At 32.1% G+C, this 22074-nt stretch overlaps 1 protein-coding gene across 2 annotated transcripts; it reads left to right on the forward strand.

Moving 5' to 3' along the window:
• The first annotated feature begins 1484 nt into the window (after positions 1–1484).
• LOC118200002 (chromobox protein homolog 3-like) lies at positions 1485–19398 on the forward strand. 2 transcript variants are annotated; one of them, XM_035371910.2, is made up of 5 exons: positions 1485–1638; positions 11420–11556; positions 15775–15934; positions 17158–17252; positions 18966–19398. In XM_035371910.2, exons 2-5 carry the CDS (start codon positions 11429–11431, stop codon positions 19129–19131), a joined length of 549 nt encoding a protein of 182 aa, XP_035227801.1. In that variant the 5' UTR covers positions 1485–1638; positions 11420–11428; the 3' UTR covers positions 19132–19398. The 2 variants fall into 2 exon arrangements, with proteins under 2 accessions (XP_035227801.1, XP_035227802.1); XM_035371911.2 differs by lacking the exon at positions 1485–1638 and adding an exon at positions 6552–6704.
• Positions 19399–22074: the final 2676 nt, after the last annotated feature.

Consider the following 22074-nt stretch of genomic DNA (forward strand, 5'->3'; position numbering starts at 1 on the left):
AAGTTCATCGAAGTTTTGTTTTGATAATCTTGTTTTGATAATCCACGTCGAAAGTTATGAATAATAATCACATGAAAATGTTCACGATTCAATTACATTTTTTGCCCGAGATGAATTTTTCAATTTACTGTAAACAACACACACCACGCTAAAATAATAGAATGTTCTAAAGATGTTATTGCTAAAAATATCAAACTTTCGATTGGAATCGTCTGCGGTCGCCTAGCAACACATACTGTTGCCAAGACGGGAAATATAAATAGCACCGCCGAGCGTCTTGCCCGTTACAATCCGCAGCTCTATTCACTACCAGCATATTGATCAGTTCATCGTTTGAATATACGCGTTCATTCTACTACCTCGGGAAACGGATCGCAAATGACGACTTCCAACAGGATCTCTGTTCACGCAACCTTCCGTTCAGCAACATCTAGCGCAAGACTGCCGGTAGCAATCTTTCAGAACGTAAGGAATTTCATACAGCGCCGCTGTCAGGTCTGCCAGACAACGTCTAGTCGTAATTTCGAACACCAGTTGTAGTACAAACTTTCAATAAAATGTTTTCTGTCCCATTAATCATTAATGTGCTGCTGTTTCTGTTCTTTTTCTCTGCTTGGTTGCACCATAGCTCGCAACTACGGCATTTACGACCTTGCATTCCTATGTGATTCTGAGTTGTCTCTGAAACCCCTACACACCCTGCAAGTTTATCGGTCTGGTAGCGAATTACCCTTTATAGTTATGTACTCATAGACATGCTTTCTTGATTAAAAGGAAAAATGTCAATATTTCATTTTCGGAAAATTTACTTAATGTAGAAATAAGATTCGTGAGATGCACATTTCAAACAAAATATTTTTCATAACTTCAGTTTAATTAATTGAAAACTTTAATTTCTAAACCTGATGGGGACTCGCTTAAATGTTTATTTTTAGATCGAGATTTATTGCTTTTGAGAGAAAAGGTTAAGATAAACATTTATAAGGCATTTGAAAACTACCCTCGATGTATGACTTCAAACTTTAATAAACAAACTTTTAAACTAAATTTAATGCCGTCTTCTCAAGAGGTCAATAAATAATGATATCACAGAGAATCCTGGCTTGATACGGATGCGCATTGACACAAGTATTGGTCTTGGCTACGCACATGTAATTATCATATCATAAATATGCATAATAGATTGAATATAAAATTAGGCCTTCCAGTTTTTTGAATATGTATTTCTATTTCAAAATGCTGTAAAATATATTTTAAGTGCAATAAAGTCTTTCTAAAGCAACAAGCTTGTTTGAAATGAGATGAATTTTAAGAGTGTCGTCATAAACTGTAGCTGCATTAACTTGATGTTTTATTGTCGGACACCCGAATTCAAATAATTTGAAAAACGAGTGCATAATTAATTATTATAAATAGGATACAAAAATTAATATTATAAAATTTTGGAATTTGAATTAATATATAACTATTCCGCTCTTTATTATCGTATATATCATTTGGCGGGCTGAGGTTTTCACAAGCATCTCAAAACCTAATCCTTTCTCCTCGGTAAGGAACGGGTAGTTGAATCCATTAAGTATCTGAGGGGTGATAGGAAGCTTCTTGTAAATCTTGCCTAAAGATCTAGAAGATCTTAAAGTAAGTGTAAATTATTTAATCAATTTTTAGCTTGATGTATATAATGTGCTATCAAAAACCGCCTGTTCAAGATTATTGCATTTTTGCTTTTTCTTCCGATTAATATATAAATTCGCAACGATTTTCTTTTAATTCTGAAGTTACTTTAATTGCTTAGTTTTCCAAATTTTAATTCAAATTCTGATAAAAGCTGACTTTTTAGTTTAAAGTGATCTAGAAATAAAACGCGAATTCTTGAAAAATTATAATGAAATATCATTCTGAGTTTCATTTTAACTAAAATAGAACCGTAAACGTTATGAAAAATTCTTTAAGAGTACAAGAGAAAAATGCATATAAAGATTGAGAATCTCAAAATGTAGCTATAAATCATTTAAAAATGCACACGTCGTTTAAAGTTTTCTGAGAAAAATAATAATGAAATTATTAAGCTGTAGTAAGGTATTTTCTTTCTGTAATGTAATGCGGAATTAAGTGCTAATAGTGCACTAATGAACTTTACTTGTAAGATTTTTAAAAGTAATTTTTTCTTCTTATTTATATCATACCTATGTTTTGAAACATTAGCGATTTTAGTCAAAAGTGTTATATAGAAATTTCTCTGCAAGTTTATCGTATTTAATGCTAATTTTTATATTAAAATAGATTATATATACAATTACTCATATTTGTTTTTGAACAGGTGTTGTTCAATTTTATTTATCGGTTTTAAATATTGGTGAAATGGCGTTTTCTTCCATAGCTTTTGTATATCTTTTTGAAAGCCACTTGTTTTGGAAAAGTTAATCAAAATAATTTACTCAAAAATTTTGAAAATCAAGTCCCATAAGTATCTGTATGCATTGAATAAACTGTTTATATTAAAAAAAAAAAAAAAAAATATGAAAGTAACAGGATATTCAAAATTTGGTTGAGTATCCTTTAGGCAAAATTACAGTTTTCATGTACTGTGCAATAGATTCAAGTAGTGTTTCATGCATATAATGTTCCATTCACCATAAGAGTTGCTTTTATTAGCGCTTTCAAATAAATATTAATTTCCTGTATTCTTAATGTATGGGTAAAAGAATTATTATTAGATATTTTCTACACTTAAATACCTCAATGGTATTTAAGTGTAGAAAATTTGTAGGAGTTTTTATAATTTGAGTATAGTTGCATAAGAGCTACAAGCAAACATTTAGGGTTGTACGATTAGGATCATCCTGATAGAAATTGAATGTATTGTGCATTCTAAGTTTTTTTTGTAGATGTTTTCATTCAGGATATTTATATATTTATTCTGATTCATATTATTTTCTTTAAAAACTAAATTATCCATCGTATAGATGATGCATTCCAAAATCGTTATGCCTCCAGCCCTGTGCTTAAAACAGTAAGCAATAGGGTTTTGGATTCAAGTCTTCATTCGGCTTTTACCACATGATAATTGATCCGTCAAATCCAAATGTATTAAATTCAATTCATCTGCTCATGTAGCATTGTGTTGATATGATAACTGTTAATTACTATGGATTTTATGAAAACCAGGTGTATTTTCTGTGTTCCCTTGTTGATGAGTTTCCTTCTTGCCGATTTCTTGTATCCATCTGTCCAAATGATTTCTAACAATTAGCTTTTGTTGCAAACTATTCTTCTATATCCTCTGCAGGTTTTATATAACTTTGAATCTGTTTCACTCTTTAGTATATTTTCAACAGTTTCACACAATTTCCATTGTTTAATGAAATCTAAGATAGCTGGACATCAAGGATTCTTTGGTTTTTCGAAATATTTTTATGATCTTTAAAATGATAAAGAATTAAATATTTAGCACAATTGTGTCTTGCCATGTTCCCTTAAAATATGGAACTATTAATATATTTTGTGAAACAAATAATAGTGTCCAAATGAAGAAGGTAATTCTTGTGATGTTTTTAAATTAAAAAAAAGAAAAAAATGTAATGCTCGATAAAATTTCCAGTTGTCCTATATAAGTTAACTGATTAACATTTTTTGAATAAATATTTTTATTGGAAAAAATATTTTGATGATACAGTACAAAGTCTAATCTGGACGTCCATTATCCGGAATGATTTATAATCCGGACCTCAAAGCCACGAACTTTTTTTGTATGCTTTACGGATGTGCGTTTAGCACAAAAAACAAAGCAACTTAAAGAACTTGCATTAAAAGAAATGTTTAATAAGGTAAACAAATAAATATTAAGCTTTTTTTTTGTAAATTTTGATACACTTTAGATCATAATTGCTCTTCATAAATTACGGTTTCATATTTTTAATTGTAAAATTTCTGCATGCCATCTTACCAGATTTAAATTGATGATCTATAATCCGGAATTGCCGAAGTCTCGACGAGTCCGGATTATGAACTTTGTACTGTATATATTTTGCCAACATTATCGCCAAGTTGTCTTCCTTCAGTTTACTGTAACCATAAGTGTGTGTGACAAACTCAAATGGATCATTTGAGCAAATTGTTTTTATAAGTCAAACAGAAGCTTTTGTAAGTAACTTTAGCAAATAATGACGTGTGTGAGATAGCCATATAGTAATAAACTTAGCCATTTTACTTTGGCCGATGTTACCGGATTTTGCGCACTGCCGTATCTCTGCAATTCTGTGATTTTTTTAAGTTGTAGACAGTTTGCTGTGATATTGGGGATAAGAATAGCACAAAAAAGTGACAGAAAGAGTGCAATTTTTAAAAATATCGTGTAAAACTTATTTAATAATTTAAAATTTATATACAGTCAAAAGTCTTTAATCCGTACCTCAAAGCTACAAACTTTCTGCGCATGCGTAATGCGTTTACGCATGCGCATAATACGTTTACGTATGCGCGTTTAATGTATAACGGACGGTATAAGCTAAGCTAAAATTATCTATTTCAGTTAATGCTGCGTTGTTCCTTAATCTTTGAATTGGATCCGGCTTATTATTTTTTGCAAACTGTTACAGCAATTTTATAAAAGTAAGGTTGAACTTTCGATTATGTCGAAAAGAATTTCCGATTCTGGAGCTGCCAAAGGATCTACAACGCGAAATCATGTTTCGATGTCCATCAAACAAAAAGTGGAATTGCTGCAAAAAATGGATAAAGGCATGTCCTTTGTTTCTCTAACCATTCCAAAATCTGTTTATCAATTTCACGCTGCTCTGTGGGGGGGGGGACGTCGCGGCGCGCAATGAACTGGAAGTTGGTCTGTCAGCACTATCCTTATCTTCAGGGCAGATGTTTTTATTTTATTCAGCTTATAATTCCTTACTAAATGTAGTATTTCATCTCAATGTACTCCGTCTTTCATATGATTTAATCAAATTCTTCGTCATTATAAATATCACGAATACACATCAAATAGTTTTCTGGTTGCAATTTTCTAATTTCGACTATGCGTAATGTATGCGTTACACATGCGCGCGTTGAAAGAAATGTTTAATAAAGTAAACAAATATTAAGCCTTTTTTTTTTTTTTTTTTTTTTGTAAATTTTCATACCCTTTAGATCATAATTGCTCTTTGTTTCATGAATTACGGTTTCATATTTTTAATTTTATAATTTCTGCATGCCATCTTACCAGATTTAAATTGATGATCTATAATCCAGAATCGCCGAAGTCCCGACGAGTCTGGATTAAAGACTTTTGACTGTATAAAATTACTAAAATATGCTTCTTTTTCATATCTCGAAAATGTTTGCCAACATACAATAAATATTGATGGTTTGGGAATCTTTTAAAAAAGTTGGGAAAACCACCAAGTGATGCTCAAACTTTATGCATGATCTGGAGGTTTATGTTGGACAGTAACCTAATGGGCTTTTTAGAGTAAGCAATAAACCAAGTGATTTCATAAAGATTCATCAGTGGTTTATTGCTTAAGGGTTTACTGCATAATTGTTCTAATTACTCAAACTGGGCATAATTTAACTATGGATGACTGGTTCATGAATTTTTTTTAACATTAAAATTTCTGGACAAAAACAAACTTACAGCTGTTTGTATACTTATAAAGAAGTTCCTAAAGAATTTTTGCCATATAAGTCAGAGACTGTACTTCGTGGACTTTTTGAAAAGAAAATTACTTTAATCTTACACATTCCTGAGAAAAGAAAATGTGTTCTAATATCTTCATTTATTTTGGACGATAGAATCGGTTCAACTTTGGGTGATTTATGTAAACCTGAAATGATTACTTTCTACAGTTTCTCCAAAGCAGGAGTAGTTAGGTGAATGAGATGTGTGCAGCCTATTCATTGTCAAAGAAAAGTTGTCATTGCCGTGTGATAATTTTCTTTGGCTTATTAAATACCACAGGCATACATTCTTGTACGTGTAAATTCAACATTGAAGCCAACCATCCTTAGCTTGTTGATGTGAAGAATATGAAGAATCATTGTGTAAAGTACATTTGTTCATTATGCGCTTGAATTGTTACACAAACACTGAGATAAAAATGATGAATAAAAACAATTTGAACATAATTAAAATAAAATAACTGCCAATTGAATTTTAGTTAATTACATACATTGGGCTGTTACAAGTATAAGGAAGATGCTGTCATTGGCTACTGTTTATGGCTTTATATCAAATTATTGGCAATATGAAATCCATGCCTTGTTTTCTGCAGTATGCATGTACGTGTGCTAAATTCTCAGTTGCTCTGTCTAATTGCGGTTTAGTTAAATATGGCCGAACGATATCAGCCCAACCATAATTGATGGTAATAATTTTTTAAAAAAATAAATGGAATCTTCCACGCTAATAACACTAATACCAAATAATAACTGTTAACCAAGTATTATTTGAAATGTTTGCATCGGAAAGGAAAAAAAAAAAAAAAAAAATCGAGTATTACGACGTTATGAAAAGACCCCCTTCGCTTGTATTCGTTAGTGTTCGGAGTTGCTGCCCTTCCCCCCCCCCGGTTTAATAAATGGAATCGTCTACATTTCGAGAGAACGTCGGATTGTGGCAGGCTTGAGACACTAATTCGGTTTAGCGGGAAGAGCGGCGGAAGGTTTTGTGTTAGTCGTTCGTTTGTACGTTTAGAGTAGAGTGCTAATAGGTATGCCGGTTTTTATGTTTTATATAATGTATGTCTTTTTTAAGTGTTCATCGTTGTAATTTTGTGTATTCTATTTAATCTTATTTAGGAATGGGAGTATAGCATTTTCCTCTTAGGCCTTCACGTGAGTTTTTGGTATTAACACACCGCTGTTTGTTTTTCTTTGTTTGCAGTGTAATATAATTAAAGCACTGTAAATACAGTATTTAAAGTTACTGTTATTTTTTTTTTATTATTTTCCAATCAGAATGTTCTTTGTTAATGATTTTCCTGGTATTTCAAAGAATACAACGGGTTTTGTGTTTACAAGGTGGATACTCCTGCGCTAAAAATATACTAAAATGAAAAATAAGGGTGGATAGGTGTCCTTGTGTAAAAATTAATCATTTTAAAAAATTACTTTTCATAATGTTATGTAAAAAATCGCACCGAAGATACTCCTGTCAAACAATACATGTGCCGACTTATGCACATTTGGTATGACAGCACTTTTATCCAGCGCCGGTCCGTGATGAAAGTGCTGTTATATAACCAGTGGCAAAAGTTTTGGAATTTAGGTAGAATCTGGGTAGTAGAATTTAAGTCCACCAGGCGGCAAAATGCTTAACGCCGGCTCTGCTTTCACAACTTCTCGAGGGCCTGTGTAATATGCCGAGGAGTAAGTACAGGCGTAAGTAGAAAATTTCAAAAATGAATTAATATCATTACACAATGTTAAAATAATGTTCTACCACGTTAAAAAGGAATCCGGTATATTTGCTTATATCGTTATTCGTTCTGTTGGTCATGTAGCTCTTAACTGTAAAGTTAAAGAAGGGATCGATCAGTCAAAGTTTAGCTTATAATATTCATATTGTCTGTATTTTAAATGCAAACAAGCTTAGATTTTTATTGTTATTCATAGATATCCATTAGACATCGACAAAACTTTGTTTTAGTATTACTTGTAAATCTAATAGCCAGACCTAATCCAAGATCAGTTGTTGAAAATGGTTCCCCCCCCCTGTCTTTTAACCCCATAACAAAATAATTGTTAACCGTTTACATCTCTAAATAAGTATGTAATTGTTTTGAGGCTAATTAAAAAATTCACCATTCTTTACTAATAAATTTGAGGTGTGGGTAAAGTTTTGAAATTTTTCCTATTTACAGGTGTCAAAATTCTGCAGTGCTTTTGCACTTCAATGTAAAAATTACTTCATTTGCAAATTAAAGTTTTCTGTTTTGGGAAGATGTGTCCGTGTTTTAAGAAAACTGAAAAATAACTGCCGGCAATGCAAATTAAACTTTTTCTGGTGCATCTTCTGGGTTGAACAGTGTTCTTATTTTCGAAAGACAATACACAGACAAAATAGGTAATGTTAACAAGAAGTAATATTCTTACTTTGTTAACTAATTGTAGAGTTTAAGACTTGTAGAACTGGATAAATTGAAAAATGGCTTCCCAGTGTTCCCAATGAGTTGGCTGTTAACGGATATATTTTCTATTGACTTTGTTGATTCCTTAGTACCAAGATTGATTTGCTTTAGAATATAGCCCTTTATTGTTTTTCTGTTTATGTATATCTAGAGAGAGACTTCCATTTTTAAATGTTTCATTCAAAATCACATTGTTAGAAGGAATACATAGAATCAAGGCTCACCAGTGGCCGAGCAGTAAAGTCGCTGAACACTGGTAGTTCGGTCCGAGGTTCGAATCCCGCGAACGGGCTGGCTGCATGGATGTTTTCATTGTTTCCCCCATGTGTAACGTGTATACGAACCAGTTTTCCTTAGAAAGTCCTCCCTCCCCTTAGGCAGATAGCCCTCGAAGCTTTGCCGTAATTGAATAACCTAACCTAATAATATAGAATCAATGTTGTAGAAAACCAAGTCTTGCTACCTGCACAGATAAATGCCGCTTAAATCGGATTATAACCCTATGCTGATATCTATTTTTTAAAGATTTAAATTTAATTATGTCTATATTCTGCTGGTATTGCTTTTGCACTGTACATGAGGTGTATTAAAAAACAAAAAATTATGAACCCTCAACTTGTATTACGATGAATTTAAATAAACAAGCTTTATTTTGTATTTCAAAACAGATTTTGTAAGAGCTATTCTATATTTAAAAGTGTAGGAAGACCACTAATTCTAAGCATTTTGCAGTAGAAAGTACCAGCTTGTACAGATATTTGCTAGATGTCCAATTATTACGTGATGAAGTTCTTGAATGAGTTATCAGCCAGATTTTTTGTTGTTGTTGTTGTCAAAATATTTGTCTTTAAATAGCAGAGCAATGGCCTTTATCGGAGCTGTTCATATTCTTGTTGCTGTTCTGCCACATTTACTTGGCAACTGCTGTCACAGAATTATAATAAAATGATGTTTAGAACTAGGTTGCTGCTTAAACAGCACCAAGTTAGGTCCCCAAGGCCCTTGTTAGTATCGAAAATAACTAAACTAAACCTGCTTTTAAAAATTAGGTAAATCTGAAGTTGATAGTTGAGTTCTTGGACATTTACTATCTCCACACATTTCAGTTTGTATAGGGAAAACAAATAATACTTAAAAATAATAACACAAAGGAAAACTAGCAAAATTCAAAAAAAGGGAAGAAACAATATGCAGCCCATACAGATAAGCCGGTGCTTAGTTAGGCATTACGTTCACCATGCTGTTTATGAGTAATAGGCTGATGTGTCATAGCAACGTTCTTTCGTTAGCACATGCTGCTAGGGTTGGAAGTCCCCTCGTCTGTTTTCTCTGTTATTAAAGCTTAGTGGAAACAAAAGTAATGTAAAATCAAAATTAAGCCTGGTTTTATTGAGCTGTGGAATTTGCATTTATGTCATGAACAGAAATTTTATAAATTAAGATTTACTTATTTTTCTCTGCCCAAGTACTAGGGTTGCTGGAGTGAAATGCACATTACTCAATTTTATAGAATTCTATCGAAGTCTGTCTTCGATCCATTAATGCAGTTGTTATCTTTCTTGTAAATAATTTTTCTGTTCTGTCCATAGCATTGCTCGGTAATGGAGAAATTTTAGATTAAAACCCCTTGAAAGTGCAATCATTTTATATATGGGTGATGCTGAATTGCAGAACTATTATACAGACAAAAGTCGTTAATTCAGACACCTATAATCCGGACCTCAAAGCTACAAACTTTCTACGCATGCGTCGTGCGCGTAAGACCTTTACGGCTGCGAATATGCGTGTGTGCATGCACATAATACGGTTACGCTTGCGCGTTTAATGTATAATGGACGGTATAAGCTAAGCTAAAATTATCTGATTCAGTTAATGTTGCAGATTGCGTTGTTCCTTAATCTTCGAATTGGATCCGGCTTATTATTTTTTGCAGACTGTAAGAGCAATGTTATAAAAGTAAACTTGAACTTTCGATTATGTCAAATAGAATTTCCGATATATATTTACTAATATGTAAATTATCTACAAAGCGAAAATATGTTTCAAAGTCCATTAAACAAAAAGTGGATAAAGGCATATCCTTTGTTTCTCTAACAATTCCGAAATCTTTCATGCTGCTCTACGGCCCGGTGGGGAACGCCACGGCGTGCAATGAATTGGAAGTTAATCTGTCAGCACTATCCTTATCTTCAGGGCAGATTTTTTATTTTATTTGGCTTATAATTCCTTACTAAATGCAGTATTTCATCTTTGTGTACTCCGTCTTTGATATGATTTAAATCAAATTTCTCGTCATTATAATTCGCTTCCGAAAGAAGAAAGTGACACAGAGGTTATTAAAAGTGAAGAAATTTCTATTGACAAATTAGTCGGTATTCACGACACAGGAATTATAGGACTTGAACAGTGGAACTTTGTAACTGAAGAAGAAATTATGTCTGTTTATAAAATTAAAGAGAAAGTATTATCACATAAAACGAAGCAACTTAAACAACTTGCATTAAAAGAAATGTTTAATAAAGTAAAGAAATAAATATTAAGCTTTTTTTTTTTTTTTTTTTAAATTTTGATACCCTTTAGATCATAATTGTTCTTTATTTTATAAATTATGGTTTCATATTTTTAATATTATAATTTCTGCATGCCATTTTACCAGATTTAAACTGATGATCTATCCAAGAAAATCGATAATCCGGATTAACGACCTGTCTGCAGTTAAGGAGGGAAAAAAATTTTGTAATTTCTTGAGAATGATTTCCGTGATTAAAAATCGATGAAATTCACCATACTATTGCTAAAGCATCAGAATTTGCCCATGCCCAATAATTGAGGGAATTGTAGAGTGATTTCCGTGATTGAAAATCAGAAATTCACTATACTATTTATTGCTAAAGCATGTGATTTTGCATGCGCCGAGTAATTGAGGGAAATGAAACTGATGCCCAAGATGCCTTTTCATGTTTTAGTGCTCGCATGCTAAAATTAAAACTGAAGACTTATTAGGATTCTCTTTTCAGTTTATCTATTGATAGGTCTAACTAAACGAGATGACCAATAATTCACATGTTTAGTGATATGTGTAGCTGGATTTATAAAGCTATTTTATATTTAGCGAATATGTGTGTTTTCATTTTTTGGGACAGAATTGATGGATCAGAATCTTAAATTCTCGGCTTGTGTATGAAAATATGTAGTAACATAAAAGTAATATTAGTTTTTTATTAATATGAGTGTTCCAAATTAATGAGTTTGTACATGTATTTTGATTCTGGTTTATTTGATTATAATATTCTCAGGAATCTAAAATGACATCAAAAAGGAAGAAGGATACTGCAGTAAAGGAAGTAGAAGAATATGTAGTCGAAAAAATTCTCGACAAACGTATGAGCAACAATAAAGTGGAATATTTTCTGAAATGGAAAGGCTATCCTGAGTGAGTAATAACTTATTGTTTGCCTCATTTTAAGTAAGAATCAGAAACCAAAGCTAAAAGTTAGTGGAAAATTATTAATATTTCAATTTCCAAAATAGACTTAAAAATGTAGATTGTGTTCAGGCTTTATATGAATTTTAATTTAAATTGTAAGTAGCGGCACACTAGAACACTTAATTGGCAATAGTAAAAACTCATCTTGCCTTAGATTTGTAAATTGAAACTTTACGACCAGCATTACTATTTCTACTGCACTGCATAATGCGATGCACCTAAAAATTTCTCTTCGTACACACAGAAAAGTTGAATGGAAAAGGATTTATAGGTTACTGTGAACCTTCTTTATTCACACTAGATGGCAACATACACAAACCAGTCCATATATTTTAGCCATGTTTAATTTTTAAAAATCCTCATTTTTCAAAGGATTTGTCCAGATTTCCTTTTAGGATATAAAAAGAATTGTTTGAAGAGAAATTTTTATGTTATTTTCTTGGCTCCATGCTAATGACCTTATTGTATATTAGTTTAAAATGTTTTAAAATCGAACGGCTAACATCAAGTGTGGGATCGCCGAAACACTCGGACAACACCAACAGCTATGTTGTTTCACTGCAGCTCTCCGTTGAGCTCATTCACAATAGAAAGGTGGATCTACATCTGTGTTTCCTTTCCTGTTTTTCTTTTTTGGGGGGGGGAGGGGAGGTTTGCTGAATTTCTGAAGATCAGGTATAATTTTATCAGATATCTGTTTGGTTTTTCACTAGAGCAATAATTTTATCAGATATCTGTTTGGTTTTCCACTAGAGCAGTTCTTTCACTTTTGTTCAAAGAAGTTTTGTTAGCACTACACTTTGATAGTTTTGAATTATAGACATTTATTTAATTTTTTTATAGTTTATATTTTCTATTGTATATGTAATATTAGTTTTTTTCCCTGATTTGTAATTATTTTGCAAATGGATCAGAGGAGGCTTGCTGACCATTTCTGAAGTGCTACGTGAATAGTGAATCTGATAACCGATCCTGGTACATATGCAAAACATGCAGTGTTGGGTAGTGCTTTTTCAAAGGTAGTGTCACTTCATAAAGTACCAACATAAAAAAATATGTGAAACTGTAAATATCATATACCAAAGTTACTTTTTTTTTCCTCCCAATTTATAAACATGTAATCATCATATAACCAAGAAGAGCTTTTTTCGTTGTAGAGTAGCAGGCCTCCCTGTGGCATGCTAAATCTGTTGCGGTATTCAAAATATAGTGTTTTTTAATCATAGGCAAAATCTTTTACTCTATTACGAGCTTCCCAGCAATGCTCGCCTCTGCACTCTTTAAAGCTCTATTCATTCAGTGACTCTGCTTCCAGACACGCAGAATTAAAATTCAAAGTGCTCTCTTTGCAAAATTTTACCTGTGTACTTCTCTACTCTTGATTAGACTACCTATCATTTGTTTTATCAGAATTCCAACTTTAAAAGGTAGTGTCCCAGAAAGGGTTAAACATCGAAATGCTCTGCATTTAGAACTCAAGTCTTGCAATATCTAAAAAATTGTACTTTTATTGATTGAAGGTATATTTTCAGGAATTGCAGTAAAATTGCTGGCTAATCTTTAGAATATGGTAACAGGTAGTTTGGCGACATTTTGGTAAGGCGATAAAGGTTACTAGCTAGGACTTTAGCAGTGTACACAGATAAAGTCGAGTGTGTACAATGCCATTTTTGTGCAATTCTGGGATGTTATGTTAAGTGAAAATAGGTTGACGTGTACATGGATACCGTGTATGTGCAAATCTTAAAAACGTGGCAAGCAGTGGACGATTCTGCACTTTCTCCCAATTTCGCACCTAATCTTCGTCATGATTAAGCACTTTTGTTCCATAAAAGTTCCAGTATAAACGTAATTTGGCTAGCAGATTGTTAGGAAAAAATGTTGAGTGAAAAAAAAAATGCCTTTACTTTTACTTCGTGAAAACAAAACTAGCAGGTACTGTAGCAGGGTTGGTCGCCAAATTTTAGCCAAAAAAACGCCAAGTTACCATAATTCAAAGATTAACCAAATTGCTAAAATAGTAACAGGGTTGCCGCGCTACCGGGAAAACCGGAAAAAGTCAGGGAATTCGGAAATTGACCAAAAAAGTCAGGGAATTTAAGTGTTTTAGTCAAAATCTGGAAAAGTCGGGGGAATTTCATACAACGATCCCGCCAAAAAAGGCGAGTTTTGCGCCGACGTCGGAAGAGATCACTTTTTTGGTGAATTGTGTATCACGTAAGTGTCATTCGGGCAGCTGGCATAGAGCCAATTTTTGCAGCTCCAATTTGATTGTCTTTTAGAAAGGCAAAGCAAGTTTCCCGCAGCGTTTGGTTTCCAGTAACCTCAAGAATCGCATGTGCAGTGCATGAACTAAAGAAAGTACCTGTTCTCGTATAAAACAAAATGGGTTTAATCCTAGTATACGGTACATGAAGGTTAGAATCAAAGAATATGTATTATAAAGAAGGAAAACCTCTCTGTAACAGACGTGGCTCCGTTCCATCATAGAGGAAAAGAGCTGTGCATGGGCGATGATAATATCTGTCGCCAAAGCTCGAAACCGGTGTCGAAGTTCGAAGGTCAAGAGTTCATAAAATGAATATCATTTAAAATTTCTTTAAAATCTAAAGGAAAAGAAAATATTTTTTGGCGCAAGTAAATTAATTCATGTATTAGTTATTTTGAGGTTAAAAAAAAAAAAGTAAATCCTTTAAATTTTTGCGAAAAATCCAACAAAAAACGTTCTTTGATAAAACATTTCTTGGATTTTTCGCAATAATTTTAAAATGCATTTTCATAGTTTTCTTTTTTGTCAAAGAACGTTTCTTCTTAACACGTGTTTCTCAATTTCCTATAATAACGTCGCGAAGAGGGAAATTCTGCCCGCCAGGTTACGTCGCCAAATTCCTTGGCAAATTTTCCCTCCGCTTTCTAGCGGCTTAATAGCATTTATGTGTATGAAACCTTTTCTACTTTACATAGGCGTTCTTTGGTTAGAATAATCTCCATGTATGGTACAGCGGGATTTGGCAACATGATGATGAGCAGTAAACGGCTCATTTTGTTCTTGGCGACAATTTTCAAAATCGTGCGAAGGCCGTAATAACGTATACTAGGATTTTACCGCAAAATCTTTTTTTCTTTTCTTTTTAATAAATACCTTGTCATTTTGCAGAAAAAAAAAATAGTAATCAGTCATCTAGGCTATCCATGTAATATAACTATATTCGCTAAAATATCGTTGATTATTCTAATTCAATTTTTAAGTAATTATTTTTATGTTATTCATATCATTTAATGTTGCTTCTTCCATCTTAATTTATTTATCATTAGTAAATAATATTTCTAAATTTTAGGAAATTTTCTCTGGCACAATCCTGAAATTAATTCTAGCAGTATGATGACGTACCATCACGAAATTTAATGCACTTATTTTTTCCTTATGTATGCTGCGAAATAAATACCTGAATTTATTAAAAAAAACCATTAAATAGATTTCTTTCTTTTGTTTAGCTGCAGAATCTCAATCTTTAGTGGAGAAAACAACTCCTATTATAATTATATTTGTGTTTTCAAGTGTTAAGGTGCCTTTTAAGAACATATCTCACACAAATTAAATATACCTAAAATCTAACCTAACTATTTAGCATTGCGTTGTGATTTATAAGAACCAGATTAGCCTTGTGTTGAACTGGTGATGATCATGAGTAATAATTAAAATAAAACGTACATTTGTTATCCAATGTATATGTCTTAAATTTTATTTAGTTTCTTAAGTGGAAAAGTAAACAAATTATCAAACAAAGTGTACCAAGAATAATTAAGAATAAATGTCCGCTGGGATTTATGGAATAATTAAGTGAATTTGCTACACAATACAAGTAATACCATAATTAATTTACCTCTTAGCACAGCCAACGTACATTACGCGGATAGACTGGAATTTTCTCGAAACATACCTGGAGTCAGGGAATTTCATTCTCCTGTTTGAGTGGCAACCGTGTACTAAGAAAGAGGGCTATTATTGTACATTTATTTAAAGACTTGTTGTGTTAAAATGTTTTACTGAAGTATGTAATATTAGAAGTAATTCTTAACAATTTCTCGTATATTTTTCATAAAACATTCATTAAATGCACATGATCAAACTAAAGTATATCTTTATTTTTATAAATATTTCAGAGAAGATAATACGTGGGAGCCAGAGGAAAATTTAGATTGTCCAGAAATGATTAAAGAATTTGAAGAAAATTGGAAGAAGAAAAAAGAATCTTCAGAAAAAAAACGAAAATTAAATGGCAGCGAAGGTGTTCCAGAATCGGCAGCTAAGAAGAAAGCAGAAGTAAAATTTGGTTCAATTTATTTTTTATTAGTCATCCAAAAGAATTTTAATTTTTAGTTCATCATCATCTTGCTACCCATATTCAGTTGTCAGATAGATAACATTCGTAAAAGTTAAATTTGAATTTAAAAAATAAATTCAAATTTGCAAGGGAAGGGGTATTTAAGGAAGCCTTTTTAATGATTTAGTATTTGTTACTGTGAATTATCAGTTAAGAAATACACATTAGTTTCGCTTATGAAAATTCTGTAAATAATTTTGAAACTGTTTTGTGAGAAAATTACTTGGAAGTAAAGGACAAAAAATAAAACATACTTTTTATGCTTGGTTTGATTTTAACAAATGCATGAGTGATTAATATGAGCGTAATCTCATTTAATCAGGAACCAGCCAGATGTTGGAATGTAAGTTCTTTTCATATCACAAACTACTGTCTGCCCCCATTCCAGAAAAAAAAAAAAAAAAAAAAAAAGGCAGAGAGTACTCAGAAATAAGAAGAGTTATATCTATGAAATTTGGTAGATTAAATATAACTGATATGTAGCTCAAAATTTCATGTAGAAATCTAGTTCCAAATTTAGACAAACGTAGTTAAAAAGGAAGTCTTGCATAACTACTTTCTTAAAATTTCTGGCTTTCTCATGTTACTGTCTCTCTGGTTTTTCTTATGATTGTGTTTTACTGCTGTTCTTAGATTTAGACATTTTCCTTTTAAATAATGCAGCTTTAGTGTTTATTTGCATGTCTATCACTGCATATTTCATGAAACATGAACTAAAATTTAAAAAAAAAAAAAAAAAAAAAAGTTAAAAGTTTACCACATATTTTTGAAGCATGATCTGATCTTGAAATGGAGAATATTCGTGATATATCAACTAGATTTAAGTTTTGACACCATAGGGTATTCCTGCGTATAATAAGCTTGTGCATTTTTCCTTTCTTCTAGCATTTGAAGTTTCTTATTTAAAATAAGGCTAATAATCATTTATTCTAAATTAACATGATATAACACTTAAATTTGATTATTTACCAAAATGCCAAACTATATTAATATATTAAAGTGCCATTTACACAACTTCTATATAAATGTTGATTTGTTATCATATATTTTTGAACTTTTACATTAATGGTTTTTACTAATTGAGTAGTATATATGATACATGACATGTTTTTATTGCTAAATTCTCTCTTTATATTTAACCTTTGTCTTTTATTGAAATTAGGATGATCGTCCAAGGGGCTTTGCTCGAAACCTAGATCCTGAGAAAATCATTGGTGCCACTGACACAAATGGGGAGCTAATGTTTCTAATTAAATGGTATTTTTTATTTTAATTATACAATATGTTTGCATTTTAAATATTAAATAGTGTGCTTTTTTTATATTTTATAATTAAGTAATAATTTATTATTTTGTTTACTGGAAAGTAATATGGTATTCTTCTCTGGAAGTCCCCCCCCCCCAGTTTAGCTGACAATTTTGTGCCATTTACCAGGGTTGCCACGCTACCTGGAAAACCGGAAGAACCTGAAAAAGTCAGGGAATTTAAGTATTTTTGTCAAAATCTGGAAAAGTCAGGGAAGTTCATACAACGATCCCGCCAAAAAAAGCCTTTTTTGGTGAATTGTGTATCACGTGAGTGTCATTTGGGCAGCTGGCATAGAGCCAGTTTTTGCAGCTCCAATTTAATTGTCTTTTAGAAAGGCAAAGCAAGTTTCCGGCAACTTTTGGTTTCCAGTATTCTCGAGAATCGCATGTGCAGTGCATGAACTAAAGAAAGTACCTGTTCTTGTATAAAACAAAATGGGTTTAATCCTAGTATACGGTAACATGGAGGTTAGAATCAAAGATTGTGTATTGTAAAGAAGAGAAACTTCTCTGCAACAGACGTGGCTCTGTTCCATCATAGAGGGAAACAGCTGTGCATGCGTGATTTATCTGTCGCCAAAGCTCGAAACCGGTGTCGAAGTTCAAAGGTCACGTTATCAAGAGTTCATAAAATGAATATCGTTTAAAATTTCTTTAACCACTTTCGCTAAAAAAACATGCCACGCACGTCGGGATGCTTTTGTCTCAAACCGTGAGCGACGTGAACACCATGTCGATAAGCACTTATCGCAAAAATGAAAATAACGTGGTGCACACGTTGCTTAGCACCGAGATTTTGTATTTCTCAAGTTACAGCTCTGCATTGCACTCGCAGATGCGGAGCGACGTAAATGAAACACTTTACCGCATGTTATATCGTAGCGCACGGCATTGCAACCGTGAAGTTTAGTCTTAACGCAAGTGGTTAAATTCTAAAGGAAAAGAAAATATTTTTTGGCGCAAGTAAATTATTTCATGGATTAGTTATTTTCAGCGCAAGTGGTTAAACTCTAAAGGAAAAGAAAATATTTTTTGGCGCAAGTAAATTAATTCATGGATTAGTTATTTTCAAGGGGGAAAAGTACGAAAATCCATTTTTAAAATTATTGCGAAAAATCCAAGAAGAAACGTCCTTTGATAAAACGTTTCTTCTTGGATTTTTCGCAATAATTTAAAAACGGATTTTCGTAGTTTTCGTTTTGTCAAAGAACGTTTATTTTTAACACGTGTTTCTCAATTTCCTGTACACATCGCGGAGAGGGAAATTCTGGCCGCCAGGTTCCGTCGACAAATCCCTTGGCAAATTTTCCCTTCGCATTCTAGCGGCATAATAGCATTTTACTTGTATGGAACCTTTTCTTTACATAGACGTTCTTTGTTTAGAATAATCTCAGTGTATGGTACAATAGGATTTGGCGACATGATGATGCGCAGTAATCGCTAATTTTATACTGACATACCCAAAACATTGTAAGTTGGAGCACCCAACAAAAGTAATACACTAATGTTAAATCTGTTTATTAATAATAAGATGATGCAACGATTAGGATAACATGACTGTCCTGTAGTGCCCATTGAGAGGTGAAGCAGGCGGGGTAATAATATGTATGTACGTTTGTATGTGTTTTCAGTATTAAAGTTTAATGAAAACAATTACTTTTAGGAAAGGGTGTGATGAAGCTGATCTTGTGCGTTCGAAAGAAGCTAATGTAAAATGTCCACAAATAGTTATAAAGTTTTATGAGGAACGACTTACATGGCACTCTGGAAATAGTTGTGAAGACGAAAAAGGAAGTGATAAGGATCAGTCTGCAGGCGGCAAGAAGTAATTCTGTGGATATTGTTTCAAATTTTTAAAAACGATTTTTTAATATTGCAGTTGACTTCATCATCATACTATCATTTTTTCTGTATTATTAGATGTGCAAAATTCTGATTAACTGTATGAAGTTTTATAGCATACGTTTGTTTTGAAAACTTTTCTTGTGGCACAATTTCAAAATTAGCCAAAGCTATTTTGTATTGTATGTAAAAGTAAAATGTCATCTTGTTTGTATATAGGCGCATCTTAATAATAAAAATGTTTGGATAATAAATATTGGAATCTGATTCATTGTCTATTTGAAAAAGACTTGTAAATAAATTTCATTGTTTTTAATTGAAATATAAGGACTAGTTAATGTTTGTTTAATGTGCATTAACGTAACTAATAAAGTATATATATTTATTCCTTCATTTAAATCGCACACTGTTTTCTTTTTCTGTAGTTTGTACTGAATTTATTTTATTTGGTATTGCATAAGCTTTTAAATAAGTGTATCTCTTCTATTTGGCCTATTGAAAAATTTTACTTTCATGTGTTAAAAGTACTACTTAGAATATATGTTAAATTTATATATACATTGTTAAAGCCCACTAGTGGCTGAGTAGTGAAGTTCTAAACACTAGTATTTCAGTTCCAGGTGAAAAGGCAGGTTGCATAAGCATTTTAATGGTTTTTGAAAGGCTAACATGGATATGATCCAGTTTGTTTAAAAATGACCTCCACAAAGTCATTCCTGTTAGTTTAGCATGGTGCTTTATACTTAACTTCTCAGTTTATTTTAACCAATTTCGTTTTCCCTCTCATACTACATGAACAAAAGAAATGGTTTCTTATTTCTTGTATATATTTTTTAATCATTATCATTATTAGGTTTTTCCCCTCATTATTTTATTCAAGTTATTTATTATAAGTATACATGTTTCAAGAATGTGATTTTATTTATTGAATATTTTGTGACCCATTATATGCCACGATATAATTTGAAAAGAAGTACAGTAATGCACAGTTAATGTTTTCATTGGGCCATCGAGAAAAGATGTATAATTCACATTTTAAGTTACAATATTAAATTTTTTAAATTGCAAGAATTGAACAGTACAACCGAAGAAACTAAATTTTATGAAGATGAAAAAAAAATTATCTTTTAGTATACCTTTAGAAATCTAATAAATTTCATCTAATATAATATAACTTTATTGATTTTTTTGGGCATTTTGCAAATATATCTGCATTTATCCTTATGTATTAATTTGCTATATATCATACTTTTGAAACATTTGGTTTTTTCTAACATTCCTATGAATTCTGTTTTATCAATATTTGCTCAGCGTAAAATAGTTAAACATGATATTGAAAATCTTCAGAGACTGTTTTGAAGGCAGGAGACAGAAAAAGACTTAATTTCATCAACATTGGAAATGGGTTTACCTGATATCCATAAAACTTTGGATAAATTCTTGAATCTTCATTTAATTTGGCTGAGACATCTTTGGATTCTCTGTTTATGATATAATTTAAATTTATACTGCTCTTTAGTTTCACCTGTGATATTATTTCGTGTGTCTTTTCCATTAAAATGGGCTCATTCGCTGAAGCGTTTGATGCGCTGGACTGAGTGAAAAAAAAAACATGGTTTGAACAACCAGATATTTCACCTTGAACATATAACTTCTTTGAAGTGGATTTTCTGCAAATTATTACTCTTTCTTAAATTTCCTTCTTTTATAAATATATGTTTTTAATGTTGGCACAAGACTATTCAGTTTTTCCAACAATTATATTCGTATCAGATTCGAGCTGTATCTTTCAGGGAAATTTGCTGTTCGTTTTCTTGAAATTTCAGTTGCAAATTAAGTTAAAAAGTAAAGAACAAATAGTTAGTTGAACATTGTTTACACAAAGGATAGAGAAATAAAGCATCTCCCAAATTTTCTGATCAACAGGAATCCTGCATCCATGGAGATAAGAATAAAAGGATATGCCATTACCACACTATGCTTGATGCAGTGCTGCCGAGCTCTGTTAGAACTCCCACACATGACAGTTGCACACAAATCGAAAAGTGGAGTCACCTCCACACCAAAGAAACATTCGTTGTTGACTAGGTAAAAGCAATTGTATAGTTTAACCCGGCGGAAGATGCACCAAAAGTTACTAGAGTGGTTTGGTTGCGTGGGGTATCACATACCCCAATATTTAAAATACGATAAAAATAGTCTTATTTAGTTTTAAACTGTTTTTCTTGTTCTTGTGTATTATAAATACGTGAATAATATTGGGTTGCAAAAAAATAATTTCCAAAATAATCTTAGAGTTAAAATTAAGATAAATGAAAAAAATAAACATGTCTTCAAGTTTCATTTCATCTTTAATGCACAATGCTTATTTTATTTCTTTACACTTTGAACAAAATACATTCATGTGTTCTTGGCAGAGAATGTTTTCACATTTTAAATGTTGCATTTACGTTCTTCTGTCCTTGGCACAAGGGCAGTTTATCACATCTTTCATACTTAGTTGTTTCGAATTTCATGTATTCGTTTTAATTCTTCGTCGAAACTTTGCTTTTGTTTTGCAAGCATTACGTCAGTTTCTTGGTAAAGTATTAATCTCTGATCTTTTTTTTTTTTTTCATTGATTGTAAGGCTATGTCCTTCAAAAAGAGACTTCTGTTTCTGGTTGGTGGATTAGCAATTGAATGTAATAGAATTCAAGCATTTATTACAGCAACATTCAGTGCAGGAAAGAAAATTACCATTGGCCACCCCCTTTTTATTCTGGCAATTGAATAGATGGCTGACATTTCATCCATCCCCCATATCCACTGCTTCTTTAGTCATATTATAAAAACATTTAATTCCTGACGTTTTATTTTCTCCAATAGCATCATCCATAGTATGATCGTTATATAATGTTGAAAGCATAAGAACAGTTTTTCCTTTTTTAG

The sequence above is a fragment of the Stegodyphus dumicola genome, chromosome 6 (assembly GCF_044657685.1).
Source record: "Stegodyphus dumicola isolate Sdum_Otavi_A_Nest chromosome 6, ASM4465768v1".
Classification (NCBI taxonomy): Eukaryota; Metazoa; Arthropoda; class Arachnida; order Araneae; family Eresidae; genus Stegodyphus; species Stegodyphus dumicola.